The sequence below is a fragment of the Microchirus variegatus genome, assembly GCF_963457635.1.
Source record: "Microchirus variegatus genome assembly, chromosome: 7".
NCBI classification, from domain to species: domain Eukaryota; kingdom Metazoa; phylum Chordata; class Actinopteri; order Pleuronectiformes; family Soleidae; genus Microchirus; species Microchirus variegatus.
The window spans coordinates 28366041-28388344 of NC_139808.1; the positions used below are offsets into that span (position 1 = coordinate 28366041).

General features: G+C 38.5%; 1 protein-coding gene across 1 annotated transcript in view; it reads left to right on the plus strand.

Annotated features, from left to right (window-relative positions):
* The window catches only part of sptb (spectrin, beta, erythrocytic), a 51604-nt gene extending 33138 nt beyond the window's left edge, over positions 1-18466 (plus strand). The window contains exons 20-37 of the mRNA XM_083892364.1: positions 281-550; positions 803-1027; positions 1514-1603; positions 1738-2022; positions 3176-3306; positions 3534-3738; positions 5372-5595; positions 5852-6002; positions 6753-6997; positions 8702-8840; positions 9232-9316; positions 9765-9961; positions 11136-11212; positions 12435-12495; positions 14490-14785; positions 15773-15946; positions 17010-17052; positions 18246-18466. Of these exons, the coding sequence (XP_083748490.1) occupies positions 281-550; positions 803-1027; positions 1514-1603; positions 1738-2022; positions 3176-3306; positions 3534-3738; positions 5372-5595; positions 5852-6002; positions 6753-6997; positions 8702-8840; positions 9232-9316; positions 9765-9961; positions 11136-11212; positions 12435-12495; positions 14490-14785; positions 15773-15946; positions 17010-17052; positions 18246-18464 (3117 nt within the window). The 3' untranslated portion in view covers positions 18465-18466. The remainder of the gene's footprint in view (positions 1-280; positions 551-802; positions 1028-1513; positions 1604-1737; positions 2023-3175; positions 3307-3533; positions 3739-5371; positions 5596-5851; positions 6003-6752; positions 6998-8701; positions 8841-9231; positions 9317-9764; positions 9962-11135; positions 11213-12434; positions 12496-14489; positions 14786-15772; positions 15947-17009; positions 17053-18245) is intronic.
* Positions 18467-22304: the final 3838 nt, after the last annotated feature.

A 22304-nucleotide genomic window follows, 5' to 3' on the forward strand; every position in this document is an offset into this window, starting at 1 on the left:
AGTATATACAGAAAAATATATACTATATATAGTAGTATAATGTAAGCATTTAGTTGGTGTAAAGTATATATAGTTGTGTAAAGTATATATAGTAAAATATATACTATATATAGTAGTATAAAGTGAGTATCTAGTTGGTGTAAAGTGTATATAGTTGTATAATGTTTATATTATAAATATATATAAAACATACATATATATATATGTTTGTGTGTATATATATATATATGTATATATACATCAACTGTTCATGCACACTTTAATATTTGCATGTATACAGGAGGGTCAGGAGCTCATGGAGTCCAAGCCGGAGTTCGAGCCCATCGTGAGGGAGCGTCTGGCCGCGCTGCACGAGCTCTGGGACAAACTGGAGTCCACCACGCAGGAGAAGGCGCGGCTGCTCTTCGACGCCAACCGCTCGGAGCTGTTCGACCAGAGCCTCGCCGACATGAAGAAGTGGCTCGGTGGACTGCAGCAGCAGCTGCAGAGCGGCGACCAGGTGGACGTCCGGGACCTGACCAAGGCCAACATCCTGCTCAAGAAGCATCAGGTCTGGATCTCTGCAGCAGTGTTGATGCATGCAGCTAAATCACACCATGGGAGATTTGACTTTGAGGAATAAGCACCTGTGCTGGATCTGTATTTAAGTTTTTAGTTGGATAGAAAACACTAAATTTATTGGAAAGAAAAAGCAAGACAAACATAACTTTTGGTGTCTTCACCCTCCACTAAATCCAGATTAGTCTTTTGCGAAAGGCTATTTATCTTTTTCATTCTCTCTAATCGTATCTCCCTGTGCCAGATGACGGAGAACCAGGTGCGTGACCGTGCACGGGAGCTGGAGGAGCTCCAGCAGGCGGTCACCAAGCACGGCGGCGGCAGGGAGGACCAGCCGGAGCTGGAGGCCGAGACGCAGGCGCTGCAGGCCGACTTCCAGCAGCTCCTCACGCCGCTGGCTCAGCGCAAGGGCAAACTGGAGGCGGCCAAGTCCGTTCATCAGTTCTGCAGAGACTTGGCCGATGAACTTGTGAGCATGCGAGCTTCCGTCAGAACTCCCACGCTCTCTCGTATGATTGATAGTTTTAAATTACTGCAGAATAGAGTGCGCGATTCTGAATATTCTTAAATATTTAAATGTATTCAGGTCTGGAACCTTTCTTTTTTGATAACTTATTAATTTGGAAATAAGGGTTTTCAATTACAGAAAGTGGAATCAGTATGCACGGTAGTAAGCACCACCTGCCTCTCTCCATGAAATTGGCTCTCCAGGTGAATCTGGGTAAAAAGCTTTAAAAACCTTTCTTTGGTTCCGCTACATAAATCCACTTGACTCAGGTGGAAGTGGAGGCTTAAAGAAGGATTTTTCTTTACTGTGGAGTTGTTGGAAACTGTAATGTAGCTGCAAATGATACGGTCTTATTGTAATTAAGTGCGTCAGAGAGCTCAAAAGATACCCGTGTGTCTGCTCTTTCCTTCTTTATCATCATCATCTTCTTTCTTTTCCCCCCCTCAGCTCTGGATAGAGGAGAGGATGCCTCTGGCAATGTCAGAAGAGCACGGCCACAATCTCCAAACTGTGCAAATGCTGCTGAACAAGAACCAGGTAGGGATTAGCTCAGTGTGGAATGTAATGCTGCATTGAATTAATTTGTTTTAATTATCGAGTCGATAAAGTGTCAGAAAATAGTGGAGGAAGTTCTGCGTGATCTCTGCAAACGGCTTTTTCTCCTTCTTCAGACGTTACAGAGGGAAATCGAAGGCCACCAGCCCCGCGTGGACGAAGTGCTCGAGCGCGGCAGGAAAATGGTGGCGGCGGCCGAGGGCCGACCAGAGGCGGAGGGCATCGCGGAGCAGCTGAAGGAGCTGGTGGAGGCATGGGCACGGCTCGGCGACGAGATGGCCGAGCGCCGCGAGAGGCTCAACGGCTCCAACTTGGCCCAGCACTACTACAACGACGCGGACGAGGCCGAGGCCTGGATCGGAGAGCAGGAGCTGTACATGATCGCTGATGAACAACCCAAGGTGAGGAGCAGAGAGGTGACACTGTGCATGGATATGTATATGTATATGTATATGTATATGTATATGTATATGTATATGTATATGTATATGTATATGTATATGTATATGTGTATGTATATGTATATGTGTATGTATATGTATATGTATATGTGTATATGTATATGTATATGTATATGTATATGTATATGTATATGTGTATATGTATATGTGCATATATGTATATATACATGCATGTATGTATGTGTATATGTGTATATGTATACGTATATATGTACATATGTACACATATATACTCATATATGTATGTGTATACGTGTATATATGTATGTATATATATGTATGTGTATATGTATACATATATATGTACATATATGTATGTATATATATGGGTATACATGTGTACATTTATGTGTATACGTATATATGTACATATATGTATGCATATATATGTGTATACATGTATGTGTTTATGTATATATGTACATATATGTATGCATATATGTACATATATGTATGCATATATGTGTATACATGTATATATGTATGTATATATGTATGTGTATATATGTGTATATGTATACTCATATGTACATATATATACACACACATATATACTCATATATGTACATATATACACATATATACTCATATATGTACATATATAAATATATATACAGATATATGTACATATATATAAATATATATGTACATATATACACATATATACTCATATCAGATATATGTGCATATATATGTACATATATACACATATATAATCTTATGTGTACATATATAAATATATATACAGATATATGTACACATATAAATGTACATATATATATTAAGTGCTGTGTCCGTCATCGTCACAGCTTCCAATACCTACCCGCTGTAACCTGTTAGTCCCGCCCCCTCCTCTGTGATTGGCTGGAGGATATAAACACACACTGGTCAAAATGTTGCCGCCTTAATAAACTTAAGTAAACACCAGCAGAGGGCAGTGTTTCTGCAGAGCGAGACGACACCGTGCTGCTAAATAATGATCGACATCCTCCACCTTTGAGCTGTCGCGCTTTAATAAAGTGAGATGAGGTGTTTTGTTTTGGTTGTAATCGCTTGTAATCCTTCTTCCTCCTCACTCTCCTCGCCTCTGCAGGACGAGCAAAGTTCCCAGCTGGCCCTGAAGCGCCACACCATCCTGAAGCAGGCGGTGGACGACTACGCCGACTCCGTCCAGTCACTGGCCCACCGCGCCGGGAAGATGTTTGCAGAGGAGCATCCTGACGGGTGTGTGCTGTGGAGGAAAATGACATTTGTCATTTCCCCTGGTGTTGTCCCAGTCGGTTGTGGTTTGGGTCGATAAGAGGGAGACAAACATGTAAAGTGTGATAATTCCCCACATTAAATCCTCAATCATACGACTGATCTTGGGCAAACTTAAAACCAATTTCTTTCCCCATGTCCTCCATCTTATCTCCATCTCATTAACCTCTCTGTCGTCACCTTGTCTGCAGTGAGAGGATCATCAGGCGACAGAGCCAGGTGGATAAACAGTACGCCGGCCTGAAGGAGCTCGCCGAGGACCGCAGGAGGAAGCTGGACCACACCTTCCACCACTTCCTGCTGAGCCGCGAGGTGGAGGACCTGGAGCACTGGATCGCCGAGAGAGATGTGGTGGCCTCGTCTCAGGAGATGGGCCAGGACCTGGACCACGTCACGGTATATTACGCCACAAAAACAAGCACATTTAGCTGCTAATGCATTTTAAAGATATTCTTTACTTTTTTACGTGTTTTACAGCAGGTGCTATGCTCTTTTTTTTTTTTTTTTTAGGGCAGGTGCAATATTCAGCTTTATTTATATTCTGTGAATTATATGTCCTTTGTTTGCTGTTTGTCGCCTCTGTCGTACGATGCAGCTGTTTTAGCCCAGAAAGGAAATCCCTGTGGGGACAATAAAGTCTATTTATTTGTATTTATTTATTTGATTTTTACTATTTAAATAAGCCATATTTCACACTCGGAGGTGGAGCTAAACTCAGAAGTAGGACTAGGAAGAGTAACGAGTGTTTTCTCAGTCCTTTAATCAGCTAGTTGGTCCAGAAAATGGCAGAAAAACATTTCAGAGGTGATTCATCCTGTAGTTGATTGTTAATCAATTAATTGTTGAAGCAACATTTATCTGCTTTAGTTGGTGTTAAGTGAGTATTAAAGTGAGTATTTAGTTGGTGTAAAGTTTTTATAGTAGTATAAAGTATATATAATAAAATATATACTACACATAAAGTAGATAGTAAAAGATATACTATATATAAACTATATATAGTAAAATATATACAATACAAAGTGTATATAGTAGTATAAAGTGAGTTTTTATTTGTTGTAAAGTGTATAAAGTTGTATATAGTATATATAGTAAAATATGTACTATATATAAAGTATATATAGTAATATAAAATGAGTATTTAGTTGGTGTAAAGTGTATATAGTTGTATAGTAAAATATATACTATACTGTATATAAAGTATACATAGTGTAACGTGAGTATTTAGTTAGTGTAAAGTATATATATTTGTATAAAGTATATATAGTAAAATATGTACTATATAAAGTTTTCATTGTAGTATAACGTGAGTATTTAGTTAGTGTAAACTGTATATAGTTGTATAGTAAATATATACTATATGTAAAGTATAGATATATTTAGTTGGTTTAAAGTGTATATAGTATAAAGTATATATAGTAAAAGATATACTATATATATATATACAGTATAGAAGTAAAGATTTAGTATTTAGTTGGTGTACAGTGTATATAGTATTATAGAGTGTATATAATAAAATATGTATAATATATCAACTATATATAGTAGTATAAAGTGAGTATTTAGTTGGTGTAAAGTGTATAGTGTTGTATAATGTGTATATATAGTAAAATATATACTATATATAGTAGTATAAAGTGTATATAGTTGTATAAAATATATGTAGTAAAACATATACTTGTTATTTATATATATATATATATATATAGTAGTATAAAGTGAGTATTTAGTTGGTGTTAAGTGTATATAGTTATATAAACTTTATATAGTAAAATATGTACTATATATAGTAGTATAAAGTGAGTATTTAGTAGGTGTATACAGTAAAATATCTACTATATTTAAAGTTTATATAATATAATTATCACGTAAAGAGAGAGCAGTGTAGTGTGAACAGAACGACGGTATATCTGACATGTACATGTCTATGTAAATGTCTATGTCTATGTCTATGTCTATGTCTATGTCTATGTCTATGTATATGTATATGTGACATGTGTATACGTATATTTGTGTTTTCCCCTCTCAGCTTCTGCGGGACAAGTTCAGAGAGTTTGCCCGTGACACAGGGACGGTGGGACAGGAGCGCGTGGACGCGGTCAACCTCACCATCGACGAGCTGATCGAGGCGGGTCACGCCGAGGCGGCCGCCATGGCCGAGTGGAAGGACGGCATCAACGACAGCTGGGCCGACCTGCTGGAGCTCATCGACACGCGCGCTCAGCTGCTGACGGCGTCCTACGAACTGTTGAAGTGAGTCGTCCGGATCCATGTCATTAAGTGCAACATCTAAAACACTAAGTCATAATAACGTGGATATGTGGAGGGTTTGAGATCGTGTGGGGGGATGATTAATGAAAGACGCCCTGCAAACGTCTCACTGTGACCGTAAGAATTTAACTTGAATGTAATGACTTCATCTATCATCGTGAGTATGGATGATAACACACACACACACACGTGCAGCGAGCCAAGACATCGATTTCTTCTTCTTTTCTCACCTTCTAAGGTACTTTGACGACGGCAAGGAGTTGGTGGTTCAGATCCACGAGAAGCAGAAAGAGCTGCCAGACGACCTGGGCGAGGACTTCAGCAAAGCAGAGTCTTTCCACAGGATGCACGCCGCCTTTGAGCGAGACATCAGCGCGCTCGGCAAACAGGTACAAACGCGATGATTCGTATTCAGAACGAGGGCTGCAAAGTTTACTTCAAATTCTGGGAAAGTTTGAAAATGTCTAGATCTGTAAAACTGTATTTTAATTCACTCCTTTTTTTATGTAAACATAGACAATGGAAACAAATATGGACCGAGCTAATGTTGTAAAAGTATTAAGTTCTAAATGTAACATCTCATCAGGTGTTAAATTTGATTATTTATTATTATTTATTACTGTTATTGTTTGCCTTTTCTTTGTTTTACAAGATTGTAATGAATCGGTCTTGTGTTTGTCGCTTCTGCTGCCCCCTTGTGGATCGAACAAACAATGGAATAATGACTAAATGCAGCTTTAAGTAAAATTAAATTGAACGTAATCATGGATTTTAGGGATGATTTTCCTTCATCTTGTGAAATAATAACAACATAAATTAGACACGTGATAATATTTAACTATAAAATAACACTTGTACTGCAGAATAAAAAAAACAACTATATAAACTCCAAAATTATTAATGTGTGAAACAGTTCCTCCAACTAAACTTTGGGGAAATTTTTTTTTTAGCCGTAAGTTGTTGGCTTTTATGAAATTTGTGAGAATAAAAATGCGAACAAAAACTTACATATAAATAATAATCAGCCGATAAATTTGAAATATTTTGCCAATTCTGCTTATTAAAAATGGACAGTCCAAATAGCAAGAAGATCACTGGTCTTGGATCACAGTTTCCACCGTGTTCTCTCTTCCCCGCAGGTTCAGCAGTTCCAGGAAACGGCCACGAGGCTCCGCGCTCAGTACGCCGGCGAGCAGGCGGACGCCATCCACGCCACGGAGCGGGAGGTGGTGGACGCGTGGAAGGGCCTGCTGGGCGCCTGCGACGGCCGCCGGGCGCAGCTGGTGGACACGGCCGAGAAGTTCCGCTTCTTCACCGCCGTGAGAGACCTGATGGCCTGGATGGAGAGCATCATCCAGCAGATAGAGACGCAGGAGAAACCACGGTCAGCAGCACTGACATAGATATTTACTGTCTATACATATATATATGGGTATATATGTATATGTATGTATGTATATATATATATATATATGTGAATATATGTATATATATGTAAATGTGTGTGTGTACATATATATATATATATATATATATATATATATGGATATTTATGTATGTATATGTATGTATGTGTATGTGTATGTGTATGTGTGTGTGTATATGTATGTATATGAATGTATATGTATGTATGTTGTATATATATGTATGTATGTATATGTATGGATGTATATATATGTATATATATGTATTTATTTATATATATTTGTATGTATGTATACATGTATATATACGTATATCCATATGTATGTATGTATATATATATGTATGCATGTATGTATATGTATATGTATATGTATGTATATGTATGCATGCATGTATATATATATATGTATGTATATATATATGTATATATATATTTATTTATATATATGTGTATGTATACATGTATATATACGTATATCCATATGTATGTATGTATATATTTATATAAACATATATATATATATATATATATATATATATATACATATATATAATATATATATTTGCATTTTATTTTGAAGGCCTGATTCAAACTTTTTATTCAGATTAATTCTAAACTATTTCTGCATTTTTTGTGTGTGTTATTAGTCTTGTATAAAGTACCTTTAAGGTATTTGACTTGAGTAAAAGTACAAGTATTTTACCAGAAAATGACTTATATATGTACTTTATAACGTTACTCAAGTCAAAAATCTTAAAGTATATGACATTTACTTTTGTACTTCAGTGTCACTTAAGTCATTTTCTGATATAAAATGTACTTAGGTTTCAGAAGTAAAAGTAAGTAAGTAGTGTAGTAGTATAAAGTATATATAGTCAAATATATACGTTATATAAAGTATATATAGTAGTATAAAGTGAGTATTTACTATACTGTATATAAAGTACACATAGTAGTATAAAGTGAGTATTTAGTTGGTGTAAAGTTTATATAGTTGTATAGTAAAATATATACTATACTGTATATAAAGTATACATAGTAGTATAAAATGGGTATTTACCTAGTGTAAAGTATATCTAGTAGTAAAAATGTAGTATTTAGTTGGTGTAAAGTGTATATAGTTGTATAAAGTGAATTTTTATTTGGTGTAAACTGTAGGATTAGGTGTTAGGATTGAGCCATGGTGGTTCAGCGGTAGGGGGGAGGGTTCAATTCCCGGCTCTGACACTTAATCCCACGTTGCAGCGTGTGAATGTGACCATAATGCAGACCATAATACCAACTCTTCTTCTTCTTCTTCTTCTGATTTTATATGGTAGTAAGAAAGAGATTTAGAGGAAATGTAGTGGAGTAAAAGTTGCTAGAAATATATTTAAGTGCAGCAACAAAGTATTTGTACTTCATTACGATATTGATTGATGACGAGTGATTGGATTGCAAACATGTATACAATTTAAACTTAATAGTAATCTGACTTTGGATGCAACCATAGTGATTCCAGTATCATAAGGACGAACATTTGTAGAGGTAGAGTGAGTGAGATGTAGAATATGACTGTACGAGATAAAGGACGTACTTTTCTTTTGTGGTAGTGAAGCTTTGTGTGTTGTTTGCGATCATCACTTTCTATCTTTCCCTGCCTCCCTCGCTCCTCTGTATCAGGGACGTCTCGTCAGTGGAGCTCCTGCAGAAGTACCACCAGGGGATCCGCTCTGAGATTGAGGCCAGGGGGGCCAAATTCACCGACTGCATCGACCTGGGCAAGGCCCTGCTGACACGCAAGCACCGAGACTCTGCTGAGGTGAGTCTTCTTCTTCTTCTTCGCCAACAAAGAACGTGTCTTTCTTTTTCCATCCTCAGCTGGGCCTCTTAAATCGTTGCTTTCATTAGATTTAATTACTTTTCTGGGAGCGATTGTTCCTGTCTGGTACAATGGAAGCAAGCGGAATTGCCGCCCGTATAAAGGAACACTCCGCTCATCTCGCGCTCATCGGGGGAGAGCATAAAGCAAATTCTAATTCGAAATAGAAAAGCCAAAAGAATTTAAATGAGCAATTGACCCCGGCCCGATTTTAACATTCGGTTAATTACTTCACAATGCTAATTCTTAGAGGATAATGGGCAGTCTTGGGGCCCCCAAGTTGTTTAATAATACTGATATGTAACGGTGGGTGTGTAACTGCTTGTGTCAGATCAAAGAAAAGCTGGTGCAGCTGATTGAGAAGAGGAAGGAGATGATGTACAAGTGGGACGACAGATGGGACTGGCTCAGGCTCCGTGAGTAGAAACGTACTTTAATCTGCACACGACAAGAAAATGTCATTTTTTAAAAAAAACGTTTGTTTAAAGGCGCCATATGTATGAATGTGGCCAAAAACGGTTACTACGTTCAAATTCAAAACACAGAGGTCTTTTAGGTTTCATTTTTCTGACCAAACTGGCAACCCGTGGTTGCTCGGCAGCTGAGACTCTACTGACTGCAATGATTGGTAGACGGCGGTAGGTGGCGCCACATGACGCCAAAACATGATTTCAAAACATAAACATGATTTGCAATCTGCAAAATAGTTTTTTTAATGCAAATATTTTGGCCGTACTGTTGTTCAGTTTGTTATATGAACATTATTCCTGAGTCTCTGTGACATAGTAGGAGCATTTTACGGCCAGTTGCTTTACATTTATTACATTACGCACCTTTAATGATACAATCCTTACGTCCCGACAGTGCTGGAGGTGTGCCAGTTTGCGCGGGACGCCTCGGTGGCAGAGGCGTGGCTGGTCGCGCAGGAGCCCTACGTGTCCAGCAGAGACCTGGGCCACACCGTGGACGAGGTGGAGAAGCTCATCAAGAGGCATGAGGCCTTCGAGAAGTCCACCGCCACGTGGGAGGAGCGCTTCTGTGCGCTGGAGCGCCTCACTACGGTAAACATCTGAACCAAAATACAAAATTGACGTGTTCTTTTGAAGAAACTAGCTGAAACGGCTCCTGGCAGGAACTCATGCAAGGAACCTATTGTTCATCCTTCAGATTATTATTATATCCGTGGCTTTGCTGTACTTTTGGAGGGGGTTCACATGCAGAAAAACTCTTCAAGCGTTGCACGGAGGTCAGGTGTGGCATTATTCATGCTCTATAGCACCCCCGAAGGTGAAAACATGGGCATAATTGAGTTCCATCAAATTGCCCCAAACTTGGTGGAAAGATGTTATAGACCAAGGCGAACAAAAAGGTCGACAGTAAACATGGCCTCAACTCAACAGGAAGTTTGGATTTTGGCGTTGATTTTGCCGATTTTCATCCTACGTAATTGAGCGAAACTCCGAGCGCGTTCGTCGTACGGACATTAAAACAATTTGCTAATTTGTACGAGACATATCAAAGGTGAGAAGAGAAAAAGTTGCAGATTCAAAATGGCATGGCCACGGCAACCCTTGGCGTTTTGGGGAATTTAGACCATTCGCCACGAAACAGGAAGTGCCCTGTGACTTCGGTATACGTTGAGTTCTACCGAATTGCCCGAAACTTGGTGGAAAGATGTTATCAACCAAGACGAACAAAAAAGTCGACCGTAACTATGGCCTCAACTCAACAGGATGTTTGAATTTTGGCGTCCACTTCGCATTTCGCTGATAAGTGACTTGATTGCTTTAAGGCCGCTGAATAGAAATGATTTTCTTGTCAGAATCATATTGATTGGTATTTTTTTTTTATTTTTTTTTTAGGTTAATTAAACTTCACAGATTTATCAGATTTTTCCACTTCACTTGAGAAAAAAAGTTTTATTTCACCCCTGTTTGACGGTGTAATTTATATTCTGAAGCTACACGGTGTTTATCCTGAGTGAAATATTTAAACCTGTGTTTATTTACCGCTGCCTCATTCCAGCAAATGTACACAACTGATGTATTTGTATTTGGAGGCGTTCCGAGGGATCATTTTATGCTGATTTTTCCCCTCCACTGGAATTAATAATAGACATCTGCGTGTTTGAAAAAGGGGGATTTATATTATATAAGTTAAAAAAATAATATAAATATCTGACACGAGCATTGCATGTGGTTTATTTTAAATAAAATCAATGTGTGTGTGTTGCAGCTGGAGCTTTTGGAGCTGAGGAAGCAGCAGCAGGAGATGGAGCAGTTCATTAAAGAAGAGCAGCGCTCAGACAGCAGGTACACACACACACACACACATGGATATTAGAGCGTATACTGGACCATGTATAAATATCAGAATTCTTAGCCGCCCTGCAACTTTGGCCTCAGGCCCAAAAATGGCACAATCAGTCGCCTTTATTTACTAAAATAGCCGCAGTGCACTGAGACGAAAACAAACAGAATCATAAATCACCGCGAGTAAAGAATCATAAATCAGCATCAGCACATTGTTGTTGTTTTCTTTACTATGTTACGAAAAATCAAAAAGGATTTCACATCAGCTGATATCAGAGATAAGAAAATATTGTACCTACTTATGTTATTGGTTTCATCCATTTTTGCTCCAGTGCACAGCTGTTACGATACATTAATGGTGCATTTTTCATAATAATTCGGTAGAAAACAGAGTCCTATGTGATAAAAAAAAAGGTCATAAGTCATAATGGATTCAGAGAAGAACAACAAGTAAATGTTGTTTCCAGTCACTAAAATGGTGAATATCACCAGATTGATCCCCTAATCTTAACCATCACAATCCAAACCTTTACCCTAACCCTAAAACCAGGTCTTAACCGCCCAAAAAGCCCTTTAACCCTTAGATGTACAGTATATACAGAGGCTATAAGAATGTGCAATATAGAGTTAAAAGAAAAACACACATACATCATTTTCACCAACTATATAAACCCTATATTATCAACCCTATTTAAGCCATAAAACCAGGTCTTGACCCCCCTAAAAAGCCCTTAAAAGAAGTAAAAACCAGCCAAAAATGTCCTAATTTTGCCGAAATGTTCTAACGTCGTACGATTATTGGTCCCCTCACAGCCACAAATACAAGAACACACACACACACACACACACACACACACACACACACACACACACACACACACACACACACACACACACACACACACACACACACACACACACACACACACACACACACACACACAGAGAGAGTCTTCCATGACTCCAGAGGACACTGACATCAACTCAACGTTAATTTCCTGGAGTCTTACTCTTAATTACTACCGGCCTAACCCTGACCTCAGCTTAAAATGTGCCCATAATGTGACTGTGTTAAACAGATTGAGGTTCCCACAACATAAGGAAGACCAGACACACACACACACACACACACACACACACACACACACACACACACACACACACAGAGCTCTTGAAGGTGTATAATGCAGATTATTATTCTGTTGCTCTCTGTTTCCTGCAGGAGAGAAGACACCGGCTTTGTAGAGGAATCTTCACAGCTCTGCACTGAGGAACAAACTCTGGTAACGACGCTCACTCACTCACTCAGCTCAGCTCAGCTCAGCTTGTGCCCTCTGTATTTACTTTATGTTGTAAGTTTTAAAACATGGCCCAACATGGAGTATTTGACAGGAAATCAGCCTCGGCTCTGCTGTGACAGCTGTGGCCCCTGAGGCGTTATGTACTCGGTGGATGTGATATCCAGAGAAAAGCGTGAATTAGATGAAATGTCAAGGTTCTTCATGGTCATAAGTCAAGAATTCCCATGTTAGTTACACAAACTGTGTATTGACAAAGTCTTCTGGTTCCAAAACAAACGCCCTTTTAGGATTCACTGTATTTAGGGTTCGGGGTTAAGGTTGCAGGGTTGTCTTTTCACGTGTCGTTCCATTGAATGACACTGATTGAATGACCTACAAAGTGCTACCACAACATGGTATCTTCTATCTTCAAGAAGATCTTGAAGACCAAGCTCTTCCAAGATCTCCTTGGATCCACCTTGGGACTCTCAACCTCAGTAACTCTTCCTATCGAGTGGAGTTCTTTTCAAGACTTCTTCTACGTAGATTATTCCTCTCTTGTATTATCCCTAACCTTAACCCTCAATCAGCTTAAAAGGGCACATTGTCAACCCTTATGTTACCCCTCGACTACTCCGTTCATCCAAGGATTGTCGTCCGGCGGTGCCAACGCCATCGCACAAGGCTCTCCAGACTCTTTTCATGACCTACCGAGCGCTACCAGAACATGGTATCTTCTGTCTGTCTTCCAGAAGATCTTGAAGACCAAGCTCTTCCAAGTTTCACATTTTTAGGGTTAGGGTTAGGGTTAGCATGGACAGCTGTCTATCACACAGGTGTCCACTCATGTCTCAATCACCGACGACTCCGTTCATCCAAGGATTGTCGTCCGGCGTTAGCCAACGCCATCGCACAAGACTCTCCAGAACTCTTTCCACTCGTCGTTCCACGCTGGTGGAATGACCTACGAAGCGCTACCAGAACATGGTATCTTCTGTCGATCTTCAACAAGATCTTGAAGACCAAGCTCTTCCAAGATCTCGTTGGATGCACCTTCTGTCAGTCCGACTGTTCCTATCGAGTGGAGTTCTTTTCAAGACTTCTTCTAAGTAGCTTGTTCCTCTCTTGTATGTCGGTTTGTATGTTATGTAACCCCTCAACTACTCCATTCATCCAAGGATTGGGACAAGACATCACACAAGACTCTCCAGACTCTTACCAAGCGCTACCAGAACATGGTATCTTCTGTCGATCTTCAAGAAGCTCTTGAAGACCCAAGACTTCCAAGATCTCCTTGGAGCCACCTCGGCATTCTCACCCTCAATCAGTCGATTTGGATAAAAGCGTCTGCTAAACGCTTAAAAGTAAAATGTAAATATCATTTAAGTGATTTATTGTCTATTTTCCCTCTAAATAGGAACATAATTTTGAAACTTGATATCACGTGCTATTGAAAAAGACCTGGAACTAATGATTGAGACAATTAATCCTTCAGGAAAATGTCAAGATTTCACTTTCGTCCATCTGTATATACACAGTCTAGTTATGACTTCAAGCAACTAAGGATGTTTGATAGTGTATGTGTCTTATGATAAAATAAAAGCTGTGAAATTCAATATGCTCCAAAAACCCCACAAAAATATTAGATCAATAACCTTAACTACAAAAACATCATTTTAGTGGAGTCGTGTTGCGATTGCAGAATATTTATTTATGATGCAGTTAGAGCATATCTTATTTTGAAATGTCTGGTTTTCCGTGGTAGACGCATCAATATTTAAGGCTGTGTTATCAGAATCAAAGACGTAAAACTGCAGCCGGCCTTAGATGACGTGGGAATTCTGTGAGTTAATGACTTGGAAAGAGAGAGGGATTTTTTTCTGTGTAAAACAAACAATTTGCATGTTTTGAATACTTAATAAATAATGAATAATCACTGCTGCGTTAGTCAAGGTCACAGTCGTTGATTTCTCTACTGTTATTTTTATCTCTTTCAGTCCGTTTCTGGCCCGGTTGAGCCCAGCTCGCGTCCTCTGGAGGGAACGGCCGGCGACTCCACGGCACCCGTCGTCTCAGAGATGATGAGAGAAGAGAGCGTCCCTCTGGAGGAGCTGGAGCTGGAGCTGGAGGCCGAGTCCTTCCCCGTCTCCGTCGCCGCGGTGACTCCAAAAGAAGAGCCGGAGAGGGCGGCCACCATGCCCGCGGAGGCCCTGCGAGTCCAGAGCGCGCTGCAGGAGGGCATGCTGGGACGCAAGCACGACGTAGACGGCTCGGGGAAGAAGACGTCCAACAGGTGATTTAACCGAATCGCTATCAGACACAGAGGAACTCGTCTGCTTTAGGGTGATGGAGATCAGGGTGTCCGCGGGGTCTTGTCTTAAAGTCTCCTAAAATCTCATAAAAGGTCTTAAATACAATTTTCAAAAGGTCTTAAAAAGCTATTCACGTTACTTTTATTTAAAACGTGCATAAACTTCAGTCTCGCTTTGAAATGTTTATATTTTCGAGGATGCGCTAGCATAACTACAACACAGAACTAAAGTAGGTCACCTGTGCTGCCCAGTGACGATTTATCGAGCACCACTAGCTAGTGTGCTGTGCGCGCGCCGCGGTGTGTTACAGCTTAGCTTAGCTTAGCATAGCAGCGGAGAAAACTTAACGAAAGCCCACAGCTAAGCCGAATTGCAAGTTCAACGATTTGTGGCTCCAGTTTTCCTTCATGTCTTTTGTGCTTTTTTGCCAGTGTGGATTTGAAATGGGTCTTAAATTGTATTCATTTTGGTCTTAAAAAGTCTTAAAAAGGCTTAAATTTGACTTGTTGAAACCCTGGAGATGATCTTCTGCAAACCTCGGCCTGTAAAAAGTCCTTATTTGAGTCTTAAAGCAGTCCAGAGAACTTATGTTCCCCCTTTTTTGTGCCATTCTCTGCATAAAAATGCCCTGTACTGGAAGGTCAGAAGGTAATTTTGACCATGTCTTCATGCGATAAATGACTTTAAATGATTGGCTGAATCTGGATTATTATACTGTAAGGACACTAACGGTGTCTCGGAGCCGCGGTAAAAATAGAACAGCAGAAGTGTGAAGACTCACAGGCCTTCAGAGGATTTAAGTCAAAGTCATTTTAATGAACAAGCGTCTCGCGATTGTTGCGAAGGTGAGATGATGTTTGGAATTCATAAGCGGTATGTAAATATGTGATAAATGGTTTCAAGGATAGTTTTAATGTAGTTATACTGACTCTTCCTCCTCCTCATCATCCTCCTCTTCTTCCTCTCAGATCTTGGAACAACTTGTACTGCGTGCTGAAGCCCGCTCAGCTCTCGGCGTACAAGGACGCCAAGAGCTTTGGTCACGGAGCCACGTACCACGGCGAGGACCCTCTGTCGCTCAGTGGCGCCACCTGGGAGATTCTCTCCAACTACAAGAAGAAGAAGCACGTCGCCAAACTACGGTGAGTAGTACGGTCAGCTGTTTAGGCCATGATATACTATATATATAATCTAGCATAGGCTGCTTTAACCATACTTTTATTAGTCACTAAATTCACAAACTGCTAAACCTTGTTCAAGTCTTTAAGCTTCGATTTCCGTCTCCTAGCTTCATAACTAATAGACTCGCATGGGAGATTGTTTGATTTTCTCATCTACGTCCGAGCAAGGACATGAATAAGACCTTCATTTCTCTTTTTTTCCAATCGGTCAAACTATTCCTTTAAGTCAGAAATACTTTATATATTGATAAGTCCGTGTGCAGTACAGTAAAAACCAATGAGGTCATTTATTGTTCGACATAGTGTAGTATGACGTTTTTTCAATTTTTTTTTTAAGATTGTCAAATTTTGGACAACATAGTATTGTATGACGTTTTTGTCACATTTAGGACCAAAACATTTTTTTCAAAAAAATTGTCAAATTCTGGACAACATAGTATAGTATGAAGTTTTTTGTCAAATTTTTTCCCCAAAAATTTTGGGGACTTTTTTTGTTTCTGTTGCATTGTTGCCACTAAAGCTCTAAAAGAGTAAGACCTTCATTTTTCTTTTTTTCCAATAGGTCAAACTATTCCTTGAAGTCAGAAATACTTTATATATTGATAAGTCTGTGTGCAGTACAGTAAAAACTAATGAGGTCATTCATTCCTTGATTACATTTCTGGCTCAAACTGAGTACAAAAACAAGACGTCCTGTTGAATTAGGACCTTTCTTATTGTTAATTAAATATTTTTTAGGCAAAACAAGCACATTTATTTATTTATTTATTTTCTTTTACTTTTAATTAAACATTTCATTGAATTAAAACCAAGAGAGAATCGTCGATACGTACAAATCCATCAATGGTCGCGGTGATTGCTCTCACTTTGCTTTCCTCATTAACAAAGTTTTTTTCTACAAAATCTACAAAAACAAGTTTAAAGAGTTTAAGATATAAATAAATAAATAAAAGTCTACCGTTTGGTTTGATGATTTTATTCTCATGGTCTAAAGTTGATGCTTTTTCTCTCTCCTCTTACACAGTCTGTCTGACGGCGGTGAATATTTGTTCCAGTGTAAAGACGAGGTGAGTTTTTAACAAATACAGTCATTATTTATTCATTAGAGAGTTATTATTTAGTGTGAGCTTTTTATCATGAACACGGTTGTTCAGTTGCACACGAACTAAAATAAAGGTCACGTCATCTTGTGTAATGAAGTGGTCACAGTATAAAACTCATAAATAAAGATTACACAGAGATTTACCATAATATGCAGATCATTAGTTTACAGTAATGTAAATTATTCACAGTGAAGATGTCTTATTATATAATGTACGCTATCTTAAAGATAGAATATGGAACCTTTCTGCATTAGGTTGTTTAAAAATCAATGAGATTAATGTTATATATGTTATATAATATAGAAGTTTGATTCTGCTCTAACTTTGAGCACAAAACTCCCAGGAAATATTCAGCATGATGAGTTTCACAGTGTGTTTCCTTTTCTTTTTTAATTTTATTGTGTGTTTTTGTTACTTTGTTGTCTCCCTCTGTGCAAATTCAAAGGGGAAATAAAGTAAAATAAAAGAACAACTTCCATCATCCAGCACTACTTCACAACGTCGTAGAAACTAGTGCTTTTCTTATTGTTTTGTACAAGTCAGCCCAGAGCAAAACGTTTTTTTTCCCAAAGTTCTCTCATACTTTAGTGTTTCATCCAAAACTTTTTTGTCATATTTTGGACAAAAATTTTGGGGAACTTTGGACGACATAGTATAGTATGCGTTTTTTTCTAATTTTTTACCAAAATATATTTTTTTTTTTAAATGGTCAAATTTTGGACGACATAGTATAGTATGACGTTTTTGTCAAATTTTGGACCAAAAAATGTTTTTCCAAAAAATTGGCACATTTCGGACGACATAGTATAGTATGACTTTTTTTCAAATTCTTGAAAAAAAAATTTGCGGGACTTTTTTGTTGCATTGTTGCCACTAAAGCTCTCCCCTGTGCAAATGCACATTTTCAAATAAAATAAAATAACAATTTTCATAATCCAGCGCTACTTCACGACGTCGTAAAACCCAGTGCTTTTCTTATTGTTTTATACGAGAGACCCCGGAGCTTTGCACAAGGCTTCATTGTTACATGACATTACAGCATTGACTTAGAATAAACCTGGAGACAAAAACACCAACTCTGTCCCACTGTGGATGTAGACTTTTCCTTTTTTAAGCCACAGTGTGTATGTGTGTGTTTATGTGTGTTTTAATTCCAGGACGAGCTCCAGCTCTGGAGCCAGGCCATGGAGAAGGCCATTCAGCCGCTGGAAGCGGAGGAGGCATCGTCGGGGCCCTCGGGGGCCAAAGCCCACAGCCTGCCCCTTCTTGCTCCTCCTCCGTCCTCCTCGTCCTCCTCCTCCGCTGCCCTCCCCGAGCCCAGCTCTGCCAAGAAAGACAAGGAGAAAAAGTTCAGTCGCTTTGCCAAGAAGAAGTGAAAGGAGATGATGTTTGGGGGGTTGGGGGGGGGTTTTGGGGGGGGGGGGGTGTGTATGCAGATGGAGGCGGTTGCCAAGGCAACCTGGAAAGAGTAAGTAGTATTTGTGTACAATCAGTCGGAGCAAGCGTTTTATCAATAGACTTTTTTATTGTTTCCTGACCGTAAACATTGTAGTTTAGTTTAAAGCCGTCACTCTTGCCTGTATTTAAGTCAGTGGCTTTTTTTTAACTCTTTCAAATTAAATTAAAGCACAGGAATACGTCTTTCACACTCAACCAAAGAATGTTTGTAAAAAAATTTTTTTTTTTGCTTTTGCATGCTTCGATCGAGCTCTAATGAACGAACGTCAGGTGACTCGAGTGCCGCAAGTGTACTTTTCTGCCTTATATATAAATATATATATGTATATATATATATATATATATATATATATATAAAAGAAATGGTTGTGAACTGTAATACTGTGCTGTTTGAATTTGGAGCACTGAATGGTACCACGTAGGGTTTAGAGAGTGATTTGAACGGGCTTTAAAAAGCTTTGTAAATGCGGCGGCGTAAAAAGACTTGTGGTGCAGCGCTGTACAGTGCACACACACACACACACACACACACACACACACACACACACACAGTATAACTGCAGGAATGCAAACTAAACGCTCTATGCACTGTGAAGGTTTTGACATTTGAAATTGTTCAGTGAAAACAACACGAGCAGCCACAAGCGAGTCTATATTCTCACCTGAGCTGCTTCTGTGAACCTGAAATATTATACTCAACACTTTGTTTAAAAGCCTAAATTTCATATATAGTAAAGTATATATATATATATATACAGTATACACACCTACAGATGCATGAGGTATGTTTTACATTAGTTTGATATGGTGCTATTGTGATATTCTTGAAACCTTCAATCAAGACCAACTTGACTTTGCCTTATTTGACTTCAAAACTTTGGCTTCTACAGTAGTAATGCACATTAAAGATGTATCTGTTTGTATAAACGCAAAAGCCTGAGGCGTGTTTCATGCACCACTTGTGTCATTTATTTATAGGAGCAAACTTATATGATTAGCATTTCTTTCAGAAACTCCACTTCTAATCCTGATATTAATTTATGGCTAATTTGCAAGCGCCGCAGCAAGGCGAGACAAATCGATACGTCATACGTCTCGATGCTCAAAGGGTCAGATCCTACAAAACAAGAAAATGACTCGTCAACATTAATTTTGTCCCCGTCAGTTTTAAAAAAGAGCAGCCTGGTATTTCTCTAGTATTTATTTATGACCTCAAGGTGGCAGCAGCAGCAAGAATTTTGTTATAATACTGCATGTGTTTGCACAAGGGATGACATTTCTACGAGGTTTCTTGAACGCATCTTGTAACAGTTCCTCTAAACTCACCATGATGTGGACCTGATGTGGATTACTTAAAATTAAGCAGCATGAATTCTGAGATTAAATACAGAATTGTTTTTACTTTTTTGTCAGATTTTAGACAACATACTATAGTATGTTGTCTAATGGTGTCTATGACGTTTTTGTCAAATTTTGGACGACATAGTACTTAGTATGATGTTTTTGTCAAATTTTGGAGCAAATGTTTTTGTTCAAAAAATTGTCAAATTTTGGACGACATAGTATAGTATGACGTTGTTGTCAAATTTTGGACCAACATTTTTTTTTTTTTTAAATTGTCACATTTTGGACAACATAGTACAGCATAACATGTTTGTCAAATTTTGGACCAAATTTTTTCAATCATTTTTTTCAAATTTTAGACGACATACTATACTATGACGTTTTTGTCAAATTTTGGACCAAAGTTTTTTTTCCGGAAGAATTGTCAAATTTTGGACGACATACTATACTATGATATTTTTGCCAAATTTTGGACCAATATTTTTCCCCCAAATTTTTTTCAAATGTTGGATGACATAGGATAGTATGACTTTTTGGTCAAATTTTGGATCAAAATAATTTTGGACGACATATTATAGTGTGACATTTTTTCAAATTTTGGTCCAAACTTTTTTTTTTTTTACCAAAAATTGTCGAATTTTGGATGATAGTATACTATGACGTTTTTGACAATTTTTGACCATTTTTGGACGACATACTATACTATGACGGGTTTTTTTTTAACCAAAAATTGACGACATGTCATGACATGTTAGCACCAAGAGAATTAGGAGTCGTTCGACATCATGGAGGTTTTATAGGAACTTCATAGAGCTCCGTTCATTCCTATGGCGTGAGTAAGCCCTGGCTGCAGCACGTAGATCAGGGCGGAGCTAAAAGTTTGCCATCTGGTGGCGGAGATCGGGCAGCACACGTTGTGTCAAACGTCAACGCGGCACCTACGGACAGAGTGGCGTAAAAATATAACTTTATTATATATAAATCATAGATCATTATATATACATATATATGGACTAAAAATAGGTTATTTCATTGTAGTGTTGAAGAATTCAGAGCCACACTCCTATCCACAAGGTGGCGGTAGTGCACCGAAAAGCACTTTGTGAAACCGCCGAACAGGAAGCGCTGCATCATGGGAAACGGAGCAAACATTTGATTAGCAGGTCAGGTGTGGCGGCGGCCAGGTAGAGAGGAAGAAGACCGTGCTACAAGCCGTCTGAGAGGGCAGAGATGTCGGGGAACTGTCGGCCGTGATGTCGGGGAGTCAAAGCGAAGAGTTCCAGAATGTTCTGCTGGAGAAGAAGACGAGACGAGCCGCCATGAAGACACTGAAGACAAGACGAGCCGCCATGAAGACACTGAAGACAAGACGAGCCGCCATGAAGACACTGAAGACAAGACGAGCCGCCATGAAGAACCCGTCCGCCGCTTCTTCTTCTCCTCTGACACGAGGAAAAAACAGTTTGTCCATTTTGTTTCTATCCTTATATTTTGACCAATTCTATCCAAAAAAAACAGACTGTTTACTAAGTAAACATATTATTGTGATAACAGTGATTAGAAACTAACTCCATTCAAATGTCATTGAAATCTAATTTCAGCTCTTCAATATAACGTTATAATAATTTTAGTCCATTTTATGAAGATAATAGATCAGTGTCTTCTTATGTGAATCCTGATTTGTCTAATTTAACATCTATTATTGTCCACTTTTGAAATAAACCTTCTGTGGGGAAAGAAATAACAAAAATAATTCATATTGAATTGGTCTTTTATCAGTGACACGTCGATAGAATGACCATTTAGTGTAAAACATATTATTTTACAATAAATTTAACCCAATAATCCTCAAAGAAACATTCAATCCCTGTTTTATTAACAGCAAAAACAAAATAATCTAACTTTGAATTCTCCTGCTTAACCTGGAAAATCATATTTTTAATCCAATCTATTTTTAATAGAATAACTGAAAATCAAATAACTGAAATGTCACTTTTTGCAATTTGTCAAAATCTAAAAATTAAAATGTTACTGTTTTCGTAACAGTTTTTTTAATATATAATTGTGCAACAATTGAACATAATCTCGTCTTTTGCAGATCATGCTGCCTTTTATAATAAATTTAACCCAGTATTCATAAAATAAATGTCAAATTTCGATAATCCTGGATCAGTTTTTCCTGTGTATAACAGGTGAATAATCTAATCTAATCCAGTCCAAGTTAAAACCAACAAGAGCTGAATGAATAAAACAATTAAATGGGCTGTTTAATGAAAAAGTGAAGGCTTATGTTAAATAAAGTGATAGATTATTTCCAATGTGAGCCTCTAAACCAGGGGTCACCAACCTTTTTGAGACAGAGAGCTACCTGAAGGGTAAAAAATAATATGGAGGGCTACCATATAATATTTTTT